Source organism: Seriola lalandi, unplaced genomic scaffold (assembly GCF_002814215.2).
Source record: "Seriola lalandi dorsalis isolate HSWRI2012SDOR001 ecotype SW California unplaced genomic scaffold, Sedor1 jcf7180002052117, whole genome shotgun sequence".
NCBI classification, from domain to species: Eukaryota; Metazoa; Chordata; class Actinopteri; order Carangiformes; family Carangidae; genus Seriola; species Seriola lalandi.
The window spans coordinates 689,319-706,724 of NW_019522670.1; the positions used below are offsets into that span (position 1 = coordinate 689,319).

At 42.4% G+C, this 17,406-nt stretch overlaps 1 protein-coding gene across 3 annotated transcripts in view; it reads left to right on the forward strand.

The window, feature by feature from the left end:
* hip1 (huntingtin interacting protein 1) overlaps positions 1–17,406 on the forward strand; it is a 44,912-nt gene that overhangs the window by 13,287 nt on the left and 14,219 nt on the right. For all 3 annotated transcript variants that reach the window (XM_023399701.2, XM_087172176.1, XM_087172175.1), the window contains exons 2-14: positions 6,374–6,437; positions 7,058–7,200; positions 7,437–7,493; positions 9,077–9,157; positions 10,362–10,438; positions 11,328–11,389; positions 12,681–12,821; positions 13,830–13,887; positions 14,141–14,216; positions 14,957–15,100; positions 16,192–16,289; positions 16,918–16,990; positions 17,128–17,311. In XM_023399701.2, coding sequence (XP_023255469.1) covers positions 6,374–6,437; positions 7,058–7,200; positions 7,437–7,493; positions 9,077–9,157; positions 10,362–10,438; positions 11,328–11,389; positions 12,681–12,821; positions 13,830–13,887; positions 14,141–14,216; positions 14,957–15,100; positions 16,192–16,289; positions 16,918–16,990; positions 17,128–17,311 — 1,258 coding nt within the window. The remainder of the gene's footprint in view (positions 1–6,373; positions 6,438–7,057; positions 7,201–7,436; positions 7,494–9,076; positions 9,158–10,361; positions 10,439–11,327; positions 11,390–12,680; positions 12,822–13,829; positions 13,888–14,140; positions 14,217–14,956; positions 15,101–16,191; positions 16,290–16,917; positions 16,991–17,127; positions 17,312–17,406) is intronic.

Below are 17,406 nucleotides of genomic sequence, written 5' to 3' on the forward strand. Positions count from 1 at the left end.
CCCACCCCCCCACTAACACCACCCCTACCACTACCTCCACCCCCAGTGGGTCAGCCACAATGACCATGCCTCCACTACTGCACCTCAGCATTACAGTGCCAATGGATTCACAAACAGCCATCTTTCCTGTTTTCAATCCTCCCTCCGTCCTCTTGCTGTTCACTTTCCGACTGTACAGCACAGTAGCCGGACAAGCCTCAGCAGCAGCAGTGTAGCCACCCATCTCCATTATGTGGCATCTGAACCAACATTCATTTATACTAAAATCTTAAGACAAAGTATTTTTTGGAAATGGGATTATTTATTGACTGATGGAGTCAGATACGACTTTGAAGTACAATTAACTGCGCAGTTCACAATCCTAATGCCAGGAACACGCTGGAAGCGTCGCGTGTGTGTCGCAGCTGTGGAACGTCTTGGTTGACGTGTGCGCCAAAATGAAAACCAAGGCATTCCGCAGCCGTCACACACACGCGTCACATCCAGTGTCCTGGCCAAAGGTGCAAGAAGGACAAAAACAGCAAATATTGAATATTGCTTTGTAATGATATAATGTGGGGCATTGGATACACATGCCAGGCTCTAAATCAGAGAAAAGCAGCATATACTCACATCTGGGAAGCTGAAACCAGAAAATGTTTTTGTTTGAAATGAATAATTGATTACCAAAATAATTCCTCTTTAATTTCCTTTCAATTAGCTAATTAATGGATTAATGGAATAATCATGTCAGCTCTCTACAAGTACAAACAGGGAAAACCTTCAGCCTGTACGTTAAATACGAATATTATTGAACTCCATCTATTCTGCGACATAACGCTCATATTCCCATAACACCCGTCACCCTGATGAAGTTATTGAGACCAACGATGTCTTTCTTTTTCAATAAGATGATTAAAACAAGAGCCAGGAAGAAATGATGATTTGATAAATGTGTGATGGTAAAAGGACGGCTCAGTTTATCATGTGCCCTCCTCCTCCTCCTCCTAGACCTAAATGACGAGGGTCAGATAATCATAGTACTGCAACTAAGATTAATCACTCCACTCCCATAATAAATCGTCATGGTCACATAAGGATACCTCCTCCGCCTCTACAACCATGAGAATTTAAATCCAGGGAGAACAAGTGTTTCCGAATTTACTCTGCCCCCTCTCATTTGGCTCTGGCGTGGCTTTCCACAGTCATTTTGTCATGATTGAACGGGCTGCGGGTTTGTCCCATCATTAATGATGATTTAAAATGTGCCACAGCAGAGACAGAAATATTCAAGAGCGTTGTCTTTTCTCTCCTACCAACACAAAGTGACAGTGATGCGATGACATATCTCTAGGTCTAACATGGAAATCAAATTGCCAAAGTGTGCATTAATAACATGCTTTCGTAAAAAACGCTCAGAGGAGTCAGTGAGAATGGAGGCGGAGGATGAGGAAGTGTGTCGAGAGAAGGCTGTTTCATTTAGCAGGCAGAAGATGCTTCCTGTCTCTCTCTCTCTGCGCTCTGCACTGGCCCTTCAGTGGACACAGCCAGGCTACGATCAGCATATCAATGCCCAGCTTTCTACAGAACAGCCGATTGGGGCTTGCCAGGCCCAACTTAACATGCTTTCAACACTGTATCAATAACACTTTGTTTGAAAGCAAAGCTGTGGGGGAAAAAAAAAAGATGTTTCTTTAGATAACAAGATGCAAAGAGGAGTTTTGTATTCAGCAGGGATGTAATTGATTGAATTCTCATTATGATGGCTGGGTATAGTGTTTAAAATGATTTAAGGGTGAAAGGAAAGCGTGAGGGAGAAAGCGCAGAGGATGGGAGTTGAGGTTAGCCCCCTGTGGACGCAGTGACGTATGTTTCTGTCCACAGTATGAAATCTAAGGAAGAGTGCCTCTGGTCTTATTTTTCCTCTTTATCCTTATAATCACTCACTTCTTACCTCTGATTTAATTTCTCATGGTTTCACTTTGTCAGCTGGTGTGCGTGGCCACACCACGAGGAGCTAACAGGCCATTGATGTATTGATGCCAGCAAGCCGCCTCAAGCCATTGCCAGGAGTCCCAGGCAGCTGGCATTCTCATTCAACCCAAACACAAAGTACAAAGTCTCACTGTGGGCTAATTGGGTCATCCTCATGTGGGAACCAGTTGCACTGGGACTTTCTCAATCATCCCTTCATTTTTGTGAGTGACAGAGAGGAAAAAAGGGGAAGTAAAATGATTCCGCACAACCCTGAAAAATTCAAAGTGAGGAAATTGATCTTCATGCGCTCTAGATGCGATATTAACGTCTCACACCAACCTATCAGTTTAAGGCTAGTCGTTGTTTTTTAAAACTCCAGTGACCTTTGTACTTATGACAACATAAGACAGTGTCATCATTTGTGGTTTTGGCAAATTAACAACTAGGGCTGTGACAGGAAATGACACAAAAGTCACTTCCCTCTTTGCTAATGCAACGCAGATGTGGCCAGAGTGTAAACAAAATGTTTACTGAATTTGGTTTGGGAACACAACCGTTCTGATAAACTCTCTTTGCTTGGGGGGACAAGTATTTATTTAGTTAAAAAGCACATCCCTTGTACTGACTAGCTTTACATGCTAGAGGCGGAAATTAAACTCGTATGTTGCATAGATTGCATTCACACACACATTTTGAGCACTGCATTTAGGCTCATGACGTGAATGGTTGATTTTGAGAGGTGTGAACAAAGCCAATTAAATGTAAATAAGTGCATCATGCTTAATGTAGTCATCTACACCATCACATTGTAGAGCGGTCCATTCTCAAACGTGCGTCTTTAGTTTTTCATTCTGTGAATGCTTGACATAGCCAAATAAACCAAGATCAAAACACTGTTAAATTTTGACTGCGATAGTTCACTCCTGATTTTGGAAGCACTGGTATAACAAAATAACTCTAACTCAAGTTCTGCTTTCTGACTTTTTTCTGAGCTTTTTAACCACATCTCGGAGACCTTGAGTTAAGCCATAAATTCAGTTAAGTTTAATTCAAAATATTTCATTTTTCATTCAAGGCTGCGGTTTGAGCAAACAAAAACAGTCCATTCATACTGATAATCACGATCTAAAAACACAAAATATGACACGAAGAAGAAGGTTGAAATATAAGCGGGTTAATGACAGTGTCCAACGCCTTGAAGGTGCATTATGTAAAACAAATGCAAATGCATTTATCAATCAATACACAAAGCAAAGTGACCATCTCTTTTACCACAGCTGTTCACCTGGTCATCTGGAATAAAGTGAAAGGAACTTCTGTTTATTGTACAGACAGGCAATCAGGAATACAATCCTGACAGCATTAGCTTATGGATAATATTGATTTGTCCACTATTAAGCTGTGCAAGTGAACTGTGTTTTGCCAATCAATTCAAAACTGAGGCCCGACAGGAATTTTGCTCCTGTGTTGTTGACATTTTATCAGAACTGTGCCAATAAACAATCCACTTGTTTGTGATTTCTATTGACAAGCCCAAGCCAAGTTTATTTGTAAACAGGAAGTGTAACCTCTTACAAAGCAGCTGCTCAAATTTAACTCTGTGACCTTTCCATTGTGGTCTCGATCAGAGGTCACAGAGTGTAGGTTTGACTTATTTCAGTTCGCCTGGACTGGACAGTGTAAGACCCGCTGTGTGTTGACCTTTACAGTACTGACACACACACACACACACACACATGCGCACACACACACACACACAGCCAAAGTCTTGGCTCAGGTTGTGCTGCTGATGCAACAGGACAGGTGTTGGACTTGTAGCTCCGGTGCTCATGTTTAGTCAACATCGTGCATGTTTAATGACAGGCGTGGAGGCACTGTCAGCCATCGTCATTACAACACGCTGTGGTGCCTCCTCATCACTGGCAGGATTACATATTTGAACACAGATGGGTGGACGATGTGGAATTTAGACTCGGGGATGTTGAAACAGCAGCCAGCGCTGCATTCCTCCTGCACTTCCTTCTCCTGTCCTCACACTGCCTGAACTTTAGTGAATTGCTCTTGTGACTTAATCTGAATTTCACCCCTAAATTAGATTTTTGTAAAGACAAAACTCGTGTCTGATGACTTGCTCGAACTGGTGAGGAAATGTCACGCAGGTCGCACAGTGCTGGTGTGTGGAGGATGCAGTCTGTTGTCTAGTGTTGTTTAGAGAAGACATGATCTGAATTTTGAACCAGATTGTTTTTCTCTTATCCCACCTTTGTTTTGAGCTGTCTGTTTGAAGGGATTATAGTTATTCATAAGACATTCTACAGACATTGTAGATTCAAAACAGTCTGTGACACTTGGTAGCATATTTGTTTTATTTGCTGTAAAGATACAGAAGGCTGCAGATGTTGTTTTTACTAATCATTTTAGGAGACTGCGTTGGTTTTGTCTCGTCCTAGTGACACTGATATGGACAAGTGCTCCCAAACTGTTCCTCCTCGCTTCTCTCCTTCTATCCTGCCTACTTCCTTCTCCAGCCCCCGTCCTCGTGGCCCACTCCTCCTCCTCTTCCTCCTCCAATGATTCCTCATGGTGAACTTCCAGTCCTGACAGCTCACATACTGGAAGAGGAGGAGCAGACTCAGGACATCTGTGGGAAGTGAGATTATGAAACAGGCCTCCCGTCCTCTTCTGACCCCGGCCACCATAGTCACAGTTCATGACACCATGCAAACGACTGTGACAAAATGCATGTTTTGACTTTAGCTTTGCTTTTTTTTTTTTTTTTTTTTTTTTTTTTTCTTTTTAACCTTGGCTTTTCAGGCCCAGGTTCAGAGTTGAGGGGTTGAGAAGAATGATAATCTTGTTTTGATTTTCCTCTCGTGTGATGTGATATGTCAGCCAGATGCTGCTCCAGAACACCTTGTTTTGAAAACCATCTGAAACGGCTTAAACTCTCAAACAATGCAGGCTTGGAACTTATAGCAGGAACATATTTCAGGCTCCTTTTCATATTTCTTTAATCCTAGCACTTTCCTGTTTGGCTGCATAACCTTGATGGGAATTAAAGAAAAAGCATCAGAGCAGGAACAAGTACAAGGTCTTCACTGATTTTACACGTTAAAGTCTGTTCACAGGTCTGGAGAAGTAGGCTAATGAATATGTGAGAAAAGAAAATGTAACGTCTGTCGTGGCTCTAGAAGACACTACGTTTGGTTTTGATAAATTTGCCTCAAGTGATGTTGCTTGAGTCAGCATCAGTTTGGTCCAAGAGGCGACCTCAGAGTCTGAAAAATGAAGCCAACACTGAAGAACCAAAAAAACTGCACTTCTTCGACTGGCCGCTGGAGGCTGGCTCCAAAAGCGAGTCAATCCCCATAGACTCCCATCCCACGATATACCACACCGCTCTCCTTGAGATAGCATTTTCTCTCTGTGTAATGAACTTCACCAAAAAAAGAAAGACTGTGTTGTACAACAACTGTCAGCATTGCTTACTGAAAGCTTACTGAAGTCGCTGTCGACGCTGCCAACTCTAGCAGCTAATACTTCCATACTTCCATTAAAACTACCAGTGGTTACATTTCAGCCTGGTAATGGCGAACACTACCACCACAACAGCTCCCTGACTGTCACGTTAGCTGTCAGCTGTGTGTAATCAAAAAGCCATGACAGCTCTGTAGTGTCTCTGTAATATGCGTTCAATGATGTTCTTCATACTTGATATTTGAGTTGAAGTCGGAGGCGGTTTGTTTTTAGCCTGGCTAAAATTCCTCAGTAGTTTTCACAGCACAGACAGATACTCCACTGGTAATCCACACGCGAGCAAGTGCTCTCTGATTTAGTCTCATTTTGCCCTCGTTCTGTATACTACCGTACATTTTGCAATTACAGTTCCTATGATTCAGCCAGGAAATAAACAGTTTTCTCCACGTTGAGCGTTAGAGGAGAGAGAGCACGTGCTCTACACCTTGACACCTTGCCCACTAACACGAATGTTACATGTTTTTTCCTCTCCTGCATCCGTCTCATTTGAAGTGATGAGTTAATTGTGCAGGTGAGACATGTCCATGTAATAGCATGTGTGTCATTTGCTGAGGCAGCTGTTTGCCTCTGAGGCTGCCGAGCTCCTAAAAAGCAGAGAGGAGCTCGGGCCTCTCAGCTGCTGCCTTGAATACCAACTCTGAAGAAAATGGGTCAGTCGCCCTTTATTAGAAAACTTTGCTGCTTCCCGTTCCCCAGGTGGTTATAAAAGGAGAAAGCAACTTTCTGAAAGGTGGGAGGGTGTCAGGTTTTAAATGGAACACTTGACACTTGAAGGTTTTTTTAAAATGTTTTTTTCTGTAAGCAGTGAGAAAAAAAAAGCTGTGGGCTGATCTGTGTTCTCTGTTTCTCTCCTCTGCCCTTCCTTTCCTGCTCTTCACAGGCTGTCAGCATCAATAAGGCCATCAACACACAGGAGGTCGCTGTCAAAGAGAAGCATGCCAGGAATATCCTCATATTGTCTGTGTGTATCTGTGTCTGTGTGTAGACGCTCTCCTCTGTGGCTGCAGGGTTATGTTCGTGCAAGATCAAAACAACAAACTGAGTGTAACCCCATCATCTACACGTGGCCCTGCCGCAGAGCTAATTTAGTCATGTGTGGAACAGACAGAGAGGAGCGCTGTTTGGAGGCTGCAGAGTTTTCTCCCATTTGTGTTTCACACTCTCTCTCAAAAGCACAGAGCAGTAGTCTAAAATCCCAAGGAGAGGGAAACGTTAATCCACTATATATTGGCTTCATTATTTTAGTTTTTTTTTTTAACAAAAAAGAGGTCTGTGGAATTATTTATGTATTTATCTTTTGCTTATTAAAAAAGATGAAATTTAAAATTAGCATCTGCTCTACAAACAAGCTGTAGTTTAACCATATTTTTGGTGTACCTTTTTTTTTTTTTTTTTTTTACTTACTTAGACTCCTGCACATAATCAGCTGCTTATTTGTGTTTTTGTCTTTACTTTGAATAACCAAAAGCATTTTATGAGCAGTCAACGTTTCATGAAGAGTGGCATAAGAATAGACGTCCAGACATGCACGTTAACCCCTGTGATCCTTGACTGCCCTTGTCACCCTGCATCTTGGGGACCCATCATGAGAAAGGCGCCCACACTTTCTGGGCAGCGGTCAACCGGCTCCCTCTCTCCAGCAATGCGGTGCTCTGCTGGAAGTTCTGCCACGTCTTCCACAAGCTGCTGCGAGACGGACATCCGAACGTAAGTAATGACGGCATAACCATTTCCACTCGCGCGTCACAAAACAGACCCTGGCTTCATATCTGTTTCGACTGTAGCTTTGTCTCTGTTTAGTACGATGCGTCTGCACAGTCATCCACGCAACTCTGTCACACTTCTAGTTAATTATACTTAATCAGATCTTTGTGTTGTACTGATTTCTTTTCCCCTGCTTGGTCTCCTTCCTCTTCCTTCTGTTTCTGCTGTCGTCCCTCCAGGTGATAAAGGACTCCATGAGGAACAAGGCTGATTTAACTGATATGAGCAGGATGTGGGTAAGGACACAGAGATTATTATATGAATGTAGTCACATCACAGTGTGCGGTGATATGAGAATGAGGAATATGACCTTGTGCCATCTCTGCTGGTGACTCTGTATCTTGATTTTAAAAACAAAAAACTAAAAGCAGTTGAATAACAGACTGAAACATGAAACATTTAATCAAGTGGGGTGATTCTAATATTACCTGTACTGGTGAGTGATTTCAAGTGAAACTGATTTATAGTAAGCCATGTGTATTTTTATTTTTTTATTTTTTTATTAAAAGCTGAATCAACATTCAGAAAGAGATATTAAAGTAGTTTGAAACTGGGTTAATAATTAAATCAGAGCTACATAGAAGCAGCTCCTGTAATTTGCCATCAGGAACCAAAACTCATATCACAAGAGAGGAGGGGGACTATTTTGTTAACCTCTTCTCCCTAGGCCTGTCTGAGTGGGCTTTTCTGACGTCAGGATTCGAGTGCGGCCAGAAGTGCATTTGTTCATTTGCCATTTTAAAAAAAAATAAAAAATCAGTAGACTTTTGCATTAAAGAAGCTTATATTTTGTTGAGAAACATAAGAGTGCAGCCTCCAACTGTCCTCTATGTCATGGCCATCACAACATGATAGCCTGCTGCTGTCAGAGTGGAGTGACAGACATAGTGGCCAGTGACAGACAAAGCCGTGTAAAAACACACCGAATGTGAGCGTCAGAGCTCACAACACCTCGTCTGCCAGCTTCATGTTCAGGCTGACAGACAGCGATATTATGTCATCGAGGTGAACTCTCTGCTCTCGCCTATTTAGCTTTTTCTGGGTGCCAGAAGAGAAAAACATTATTGGAGAAATGCATTGTGTAAAGATGAAAAGTCTTATTGGTGACAATGTTCGCATTGATCTAAGTGAGAACAAGTCTCGTCGCAGTATTGATTCACAGGTTTGCTGTGTAAACTTGTATGGACTGCACTCCAGCAAGCCGCGAAATCTGAACAGTCACCCCTTAGTTATGTCTTTAGTAACACTGACTTGGGTGGAAGCCTAGATTTTCCTTGTTGTAGTCCCTTTAAGTCATCAGCTTTTGCTGATGTCACAGGAGGATACAGGAAGTTTGGTCCCTGTGACGGAGGTTGTGGCCTCTTTTTCCTGTTGAGTCATCACCACCCCAGCACACCCAAGCTCGAGGAAAAAGGAAGTGAGAGGCAATTGGCCAAATAGTTGGGGCTGTTCAACTTTGCCCGTCCTCTCAGAACAGGGGCATGTTCACACGGACCGAGGTGGACTGTATCTGCTCCATACTCCACCAGTGTTTTTGCAGTCAAGTCTCTGTGGGCGGTGCAGTAAGAAGAGAGAGTATCTTGGCTGCTGTGGTGTAGTTTAGCCCCACAGTATGAAAGTGTTTATTGTATGCTGCTTTCAGCCAAAGTGCCACAACGAATTTTCCTCAAAATACCAAATGATTTGCTTCCCCTGTCGCTCTTTAACCAGCGAACCCTTCAAGTCTTCCAAGAAAAGGAGAGTGAATGTTCTACCTTTGATCATGTCTCTCCTCCTCTCTCTTAATGTCTCTTTGTTCCCCGTCTTCTCTCTTCCCCAGGGTCACCTGAGCGAAGGCTATGGGAAGCTGTGCAGCATCTACCTCAAACTGCTCATCACCAAAATGGAGTTTCACATCAAAGTGAGTTGGCCTGGCCTATAAAAACCCAGTGCCAGTCTCCCTCATCACTCATTATCTTTGTCTCAGACTCTCCTTTTAGTGCCAGCATGTCTCTGCGGGGGGGGGGGGGACTTCATAGAAAATTCTGGCTTTTACACTAATGGCCTCTTAAGAATCTGTAATGTTGCCTTTTTATGAGACAGCTGAGCAGACTGGTGCAGGGACCAAAAGTCAGTGTTGATGCTATCACAGGCAGATGTGGTTAGTTGCTGCTCTCTGGAAGGGGGCGGGGGTGAGGGGGCTGTTTGGCAAGACTCAACTCGTGAAGGTGTAATATGACACTGGCTTATAAACCATGTGATGTAGTTTTATTTCACGTCTCTACTGGGCTATATTTATTGTGATGTATACGTATGCATTGATCTGTAAGCTTCACGCATTATCTAAAATGACTCCGGAGCTCACAGAGGCAGAAATAATACAAATTCTCTCGTCACGCACTCGATAAAGGTCAATAAATCAACAATCAGCTCCTGTAAACAGTCTCATATTAGCTTTTAACCTGCAAAGAGCTGGCAAACTACCAAGAATTACTTGAAAAATAATCTCCATTTGCATAATATCCTAAACAAACTCAGTTTATGTGTAAAATATTCCACACAGAGAAAACTGCATTGTCTATTTTTTTAAATTTTTTTGTGTGTCTCTGGTGTCCTCATTTGAATAAATGGCATTCCTTCAAAAAGTGTAATTGGCAAGTTAACCTTCAGTGCTCCAGCTTTATGTAAATCCAGCAAAGTGAGAACGTACGGTAGTCAACAGGGAACAAAGTTTGAGAGCAGGCAAGGTCCAAACAATGCATTAACCTGAGGGATTCAAATTGTTTCATCTCATAAACCAAACATCTGGTGGTGGAAGAAACATTCACATCCGTTACTTAAAGCTGCTCCAATCAGTGTTTTTGTATTTACATCAGATCACATCGCAGTCGAACACAGATGATTATCACCCAACTCCGTTTTGGTTTTTGGGGTTGCAGCGTTGCTGTTTCACTTCGCTCTCATCAATCTCATGGTTCAGTTTCAGCAAAAAGTGAAACTCTAAATGATGCACTGCCGTTTTAAACTGCTCAGCACCAAACGGCAGACAAAGTAAGCGACTAGCTGGACAGCTGAACTGTGTGTGATTTGAGTTTAAAGCTTCGTCCTGTTGTCGTCTCTTTCAGAACCCTCGTTTCCCCGGCAACCTGCAGATGTCAAACAGACAGCTCGACGAGGCGGGAGAGAACGACGTGAACAACTTGTGAGTGTGCCGTGCCGCAGCTTCGGATGCTGTTATTGTCGTCATTGTTGAGCTGGACCGCTGTCGGCAGGATCCCCCTGTTAATGAGTTTCAGTGTTAATTCTCAACTGTGGGGGCAAACGTGTGATATGAGCTTCTACTCATACATGAATAAACCAAATGAAGCTTAGAACGGCTTAAAGGTGTTGTAACAAACAACACACTCAGTTTAAATGTTTTAAATTATGGACACATTTTAGGGTTTTAATCATTCTAATAGATTAAGGGGTTGTTCTTCGCACTTTCAGGAAATCAAAAGGCAGAGACAAAACATCTAGTCGAATCTAATTCAGTTTATCACGATGATCAAATGAAAACACGAGACGTCAGTGGGTTTGACCTTTTCTTATCCGTCGTTTGTTCTTTTTTTGTACAAATGCTGAACAAAGTACCTGCTCTAACAAAACCGTGCCAACCATGATCTTTCATCAGAGGTTATGGCCTGGGTGTTTTAAGAGTTTCTTATTTTGAGGACACACACACAACCAGGCGTAGAAAAGTGCCAACTTCAAATCAAGTCTGTTAAAATTAAATCGCACAAAAGCTTTGCAGATCTTTGAGGATTCTTCAGCTTTTCAGATTTTCAGAGGATTGAAGAAGTAAAAGTATCTATACGTCACAAAAAGGCAAACAATTGAGAAAAGAGAGAATAAGATAATTGGTGTGCGTTATTCTGGGTGTTTTCCTTTTGAACATGATTCGATCATTACTCAGGAAGGCAATTCTGTGTGTGTGTGTGTGTGTGTGTGTGTGTGCGTGCGTGCGTGCGTGCGTGCGTGCGTGCGTGCGTGCGCACGCGCTTATTAAAGGCATTTTAAAAAGTGTAATCTCTCTGTCCGCCCACCTCTAGTTTCCAGTTGACAGTAGAGATGTTTGACTACCTGGAGTGTGAGCTCAACCTCTTCCTGGGTGGTAAGTTACTCTGTGCTACCAGCTGTGCCTATCTGAGACAGACCATGATGTAAACACACACAGATGCACGCAAGTTCAAACAGTGACAGACAGAAGTGATGCAGTCTGACAGAAATAGACACTTTCAGACAGACGTAGACTGATGATATCAACAGTATCTTCACAGCTCCACCTCATCTGTCTGCTGCAAGTCTGTAAGTGGTTACGTACTTACTGTAGCCCTTGTTGTTGTCTGGGTGAGTCATCCTAGGTTAATATCCTTTAAAGTATGGACTAGGCTAAAAATAGACGACCAGGATGTGACCAGGAGCTCAGACGAAATGCTGGAAAAGTTGAACGCTCCCGTTCATAAATGAACAGGGGGAAATTACATTCTGGTTTCTATTTATCATTGCCCTTCATTCTGTGTCCTGATGATGATATCATCTCCTCCTCCTCCTTCTCCTCCTTCTCCTCCTCCTCCTCTTTGTAGAGAAATGGATATATCTGCCAAAACCTTATCTCTGCATTAGTGTTCAAGACGAAACTTTCCCTCTTATGACTTGATATTTGAGTTTGGAGCTTTCTGTGATCAAATATTCCACTTTATGCCCAAAGAAAATCCACCACACATTAAAGTCTGTGTTAAATCACACCCAAGTCTCAAGGGCTTGTCAGCTTCCTCCCCTGGTCTGGTGTATTTTAAAAGCATCACGTCATCTAAGGGTAAAGAGACCCAGCTTGAGGGTGTCTGTGTGCGTGTTGACGTGTCTGTGTTTGCTTATGTGTGTGTGTCTGTGTGTGTGTGTGTGTGTGTGTGTTTTCTAGCTGTGCAGGAAACCACGCCTCTGCAGTGCACAGAGGCTCTCAGGGTCTGGCTTTGGGGATGGTGTGAGCAGGGCAGTGGGGAAATGAAAGAGGGGTGTAATGATGGAGGCAGAGAGGGAGTCAGACAATCCTGTTAGTGTTTCAGGTTGCTGCTTCCTCTCCGCTCCATTTTAAACCACTTTTTTTTTTTTTTCATTTAAGCAGTCATGAGCTGTGTGTTGCTTTCAAATACTTGACTAGTTAATTTTAGTTGCCGACGCAGTGAAATGAGTCGAGAGCACAGCAGCGCAACTTGATTGATTCATGAAAGATTCATGATTGATGAGCCTGTGTCTCTGTGTTTGCATTAATAATCACTGATGTGTGTACGTGTGAATGTGTGGTGGCTCCTGCTGTGTGTTTGTATATATTGATCTTGTGAATACATCTATTGATCTTGCGTGTGTGTGTGTGTGTCTCTCTCTCTCCCCCTCCCCCCTCCCAGTATTCAGCTCTCTTGACATGTCTCGGTCAGTGTCTGTGACGGCAGCGGGTCAGTGTCGTCTGGCCCCCCTCATCCAAGTCATCCTGGACTGCAGCCACCTGTATGACTACACCGTTAAGCTGCTGTTTAAGCTGCACTCCTGTGAGTTTCACACACACACACACACACACACACACACACACACACACACACACACACTCCTCTCTGTTGGTCAAACTGCTCAGAAACAGGCTCAGTAAAAATAGTACGTAGTAAAGGTTGCTCAATCTTTTTGGTCTGGACACAAGAATTCTGCACTTTTTATAATATTTCTATTCTGACTGGAAAAGCTTGTTAACTCCGGTCTTGGTGAGTTGCAGGAGTGACTCAAGGCTAAAGGGAAATGCCACTTATTTTAATCATTCAGTTAATAAATGGGCTTCAAGCAAGGACCAGTCATACAAACAGATTTGTTCTTAAGTGGCCCCTATGAGCAACTTCAGGGAATCTGTGGCAATCTCCACGTTTCTGTAGTTTCTCTGTTATTTTCTACACACAAACCAAATTATTATAGGTACAAACAAAATTCATTATTAATTAATTTAGGATAAGAATACAGCAATGCATCAGGCCCACTGTTTATGAACTTTTTCTGCTCTCCGGTTTTTCATCAGTCCAGTTGTCACAGTAAAGTTAGCCTATCAACATGTGTGATTAAGAGTTTAAACATTAGTTGGCAGCTAGAACTTCAACAAAAAGCGGCAAAACATAATATTCAAGAAGCGGGAACCAGCAAAGATTTGGCCTTTCCTGCTTAAATTGTACTGCAATGTACTGTAGAAAATATTAGTACAGCTGTCAATGATATAAGTGTGAAGCCTTTAAGTTATGTATTAAGTGTTTTGCTCCTGTGGAAAAAGGCTTACTATCTTTACATGACTCATATGACAGGTCTGGGCCATTCATGAATTCCTTTAGTACCCGAGAAAAAACTCAAAGTACAAGAAAATCATGACACCTTTCAAAGAGCCACTGAATAAAGCAGATGTTTGGGAAATATAAAGTCTTTCATTGGCCAGCTTTGATATATTCATGCACAAATCCCATAATATATCTGAACATTTTGCATGTCCAAGCACTGACGTGTTTGTGTTTTGTGTGCACTTGCAGGCCTTCCAGCAGACACTCTCCAGGGCCACAGAGACCGCTTCCAGGAACAGTTTAAAAAGTATGAAGTCCACTCGCAGTCACACACACACACACACACACACACACACACAAACACACACACACACACACACACAGGCAGAAAACCAGTTGGTCACAGCTTCACTATACTCTCTGACTGAATGTGACCCAGAGGACGGAGCTCTTAGTACTGTGTTGAATTCATTTAGCTCCGTCTGCCCTTCTCACTCTGATTCTCTCACTGTTGCTCTTTCTCTTCTGTCCATCCTCATCCGTCGTTCTCTGTGTTTCAGGTTAAAGAGTCTGTTCTATCGCTCCAGTAACTTGCAGTATTTCAAGAGGCTGATTCAGATCCCACAGTTGCCTGAGGTGAGAACCGCCCTCACTGATTCTTTTTCCCCATTTAACCACACCTAAGCACAGAGTTGACCCAGGATGGTTGTTTCAGGTTTCCGTTTAACAATCTTAATTAATTTCCCAAACAAGAGCTCTTTGCCCTTTGATAGTTTTACTTTGTATACTAGTTGTTTATACACTGTAAAACAATTCTTGATTGAAGCTCAGATGACCTTTAGTCTCTGTCACCATTCACATCTTATAATATCTTATTTTGTCTTTCTTTTCATACCGACCTCTCAGCTTATGTACTTTTGGCCTTTACAAAGCTGCAGGTGAATTGAGTATTGTAACCCATGTAGAACGAAGGCACAGATATTCATGTAATTTAGATCTGAATAGGAAAAATACATGAAGCTTTTTGTTGTTCAGACTGATTTTAAGACTTTTTAAAAAAATAAATTTTAGCTGCAAAAATCTGCAAAAGCCTCAGACACGTGAACAGTAAAACATTTAAAGGCCAAGGACCAGTGTCAAACAAACACTAGACTTCAGAGAAAAAAATAATTCATAGTAAATGATCTGGATCTGCTCCAACATTTAATGGGTTCTTCCCTGGGCCGTGCCCGATCCCTCCACCAAGTTCGGTGCAAATCGGTTCAATACTTTTTGCGTAATTCCCATGACAGATAAACAGACATTGGTGAAAACATAAACCTCCTTGGCAGAGGTAATAATACACTGCTTAAATGTGTGCTTTCTGATCCTTGCAGAACCCTCCTAACTTCCTACGTGCGTCAGCTCTGTCAGAGCACATCAGCCCCGTGGTCGTGATCCCCGCCGAGTCCTCATCCCCAGAGTCGGAGCACATGGTGGAGACAGACGACCTGGTGGACACAGACGTCCCCTCGCTGCCGGTAACTACACAAGACAAGTATCCCTGAATGGTACCGTCTTAGATCCATCTGTTTTGAAGCTCTCTGGCTCCTTAGCTAATAATATGGGTTGATGTAATCGGCGATCAAAAATTTAAAAAGGATGTTTCGGTTGTGGGAGTTTCAGCAGGGAATAGATGCAAAGAGGGAAAATGGAGGAGATAAAACTGGAAAGAGCCTGCTTCACTAACAGACTCCCCCATAAAAGCACATATATTTTAGATTCTTGGTAAAACAACTCTAAACATCTGGTTTATGTTTATGCTGACATGTCATGGTGTTAATTATATTTACTTTCAAATAGCTGGCTGTTGAGGTGAACTTGAAATGCAAAACATAGTTGTCTTCTTGTTAAATGGGAGATAATGAGGTAATTAATCTTATTTTGGATCCATAATACAGCTGAAAAACACCTGGATCATAGACTTTGTATGTCCAGTTGGCTTTGATGGGTAATGAATGTTGTTTTCAGATGTAAATCCAAACTAGCTCTGGTATATTCAGCTAATGACAACACTTTGAACTCAGAGGAACTATGGTGGATTGTATAAGGTGATCACTATGGGTGATTTTGGACCAAGCAGTTCTGGGGACTCCCTAACAGGAACTGCCCTCTGGGAAGCTCCCCCGAGACGGGTAACTAACTGTAACATTAGCTCATTGTAATGTTTTATTTCATGTGAACAAAATGTTTCAGTCTGGATCAATCATCATACGATTAGGTCACTCAAATTTCCTGTTGTGCTGGGAGAGTACCTACTCTCAAGTAGGGGCTGAAAAAATCCCTCAAAACGGGGTTCCAAAAACCTTGATCGTTCCCAGTTCCTGCAGTGTGGACACGATGAAATGGGGGGGGGGGGGGTCCTCCAATTGTTCTATATAAAAAGTTCCTCTGGTCTGAAAACCCCTTATGTTTCGGAATAACTGCGTAATTACGCTTATTAGGAAAGTAACTCCAAATAATAACCCAGGCTAGTTAATGATTAAAGCTCAACCAACAATAAAATGTTACCAGTGTAAGTTTTATATGCATATTTCATTTGATTTGTTCACATTCTTATTTTAAACTATAGGCTGCTCTGGAGACCAAGTTCGACGACCTGTTTGGCACCTCAGCTGCAATAGACCCGTTCAACTTCAACAGTCAGAACGGCATGCGCAAGGACGACAAGTAAGGCTCATCACAAGATCAAATTAAGATTTGTCTTGTATATGAAGATTATAACTGTCACAATGATTTGAGATCACCAAGAAGCAAAATAAAGCGAATACATATTGTCACATTTGCATAAAAAAAAAAACACCTGAGTCGTCATCAGACACTGCTCACTCGGTGCCTGCTTCCTCAGCATGCTAATCATTTCCAGCAAAAACTAAGCGTATCAGATGTACCAATACTAAAATCTCCCTACGCTTGAACTCTGGACCCAAGTTACACCAAACATCCCCTCAATAAACTCGTCACATTACTTCTGTGTGGCTGCAGATACAGGACTTTAAAATGACTGGAGTTCCTGCAAAGCAGCTCGCTGAATACTACATATCAGGAGGATGTAATTATATGTGGGAATACATGATGTACATGCATGTGCATACGACCATATGTCCGCCATATTTATTTCATGTATCTGCATGTTTTCCTTGTGAGATATGATTATATTTATGTTGTATATGTTAAAGACAGCAACACATAGCTGTAAAACCTGATGCAAAGTTAGTGAAGACCAAGGGGCGAAAATCATGATAGGTGTGTATTTATTTATTTGATCAATGAGAGATATTTTGTCCGTGTCCGTCAGAGACCGTCTGATTGAACAGTTGACGAGGGAGATCCAGGCCCTCAAAGAAGAGCTTGAGTCTTTCAGACTGGAGGTAAAGAATCGAAAAACCCCTATTTCTTTTTTACTTGCCGTTGCATCTTTTAAACCTCACATAGAGCATAAATAAATCAAAACAAAAATAACAAAATCTTTTCTAACTCCATTCCTTCCTTTTCCGTCCGTCACCAGAGCGGTCGGTTGTGTCAGGTGTTGAGGGGGCGTGTCAATGAGCTGGAGGCGGAGCTCGCCGAGCAGAGCCACCTGAGGCTGCAGGCTGTGGGAGAGTGCGAGTTCCTGAAGGCCGAGCTGGACGACCTGAGGAGGGTCAGGGAGGACACGGAAAAGGAGCAGCGGAGCCTGACGGAGATAGAGAGTGAGCAGTTTGGAGTTGATGAACCTTTCCTGTTTTCAATTTGTTGCCTTTTTGTGTCAAAATCCAACTGTCTTCCAGTTAAATGAGCAACAACC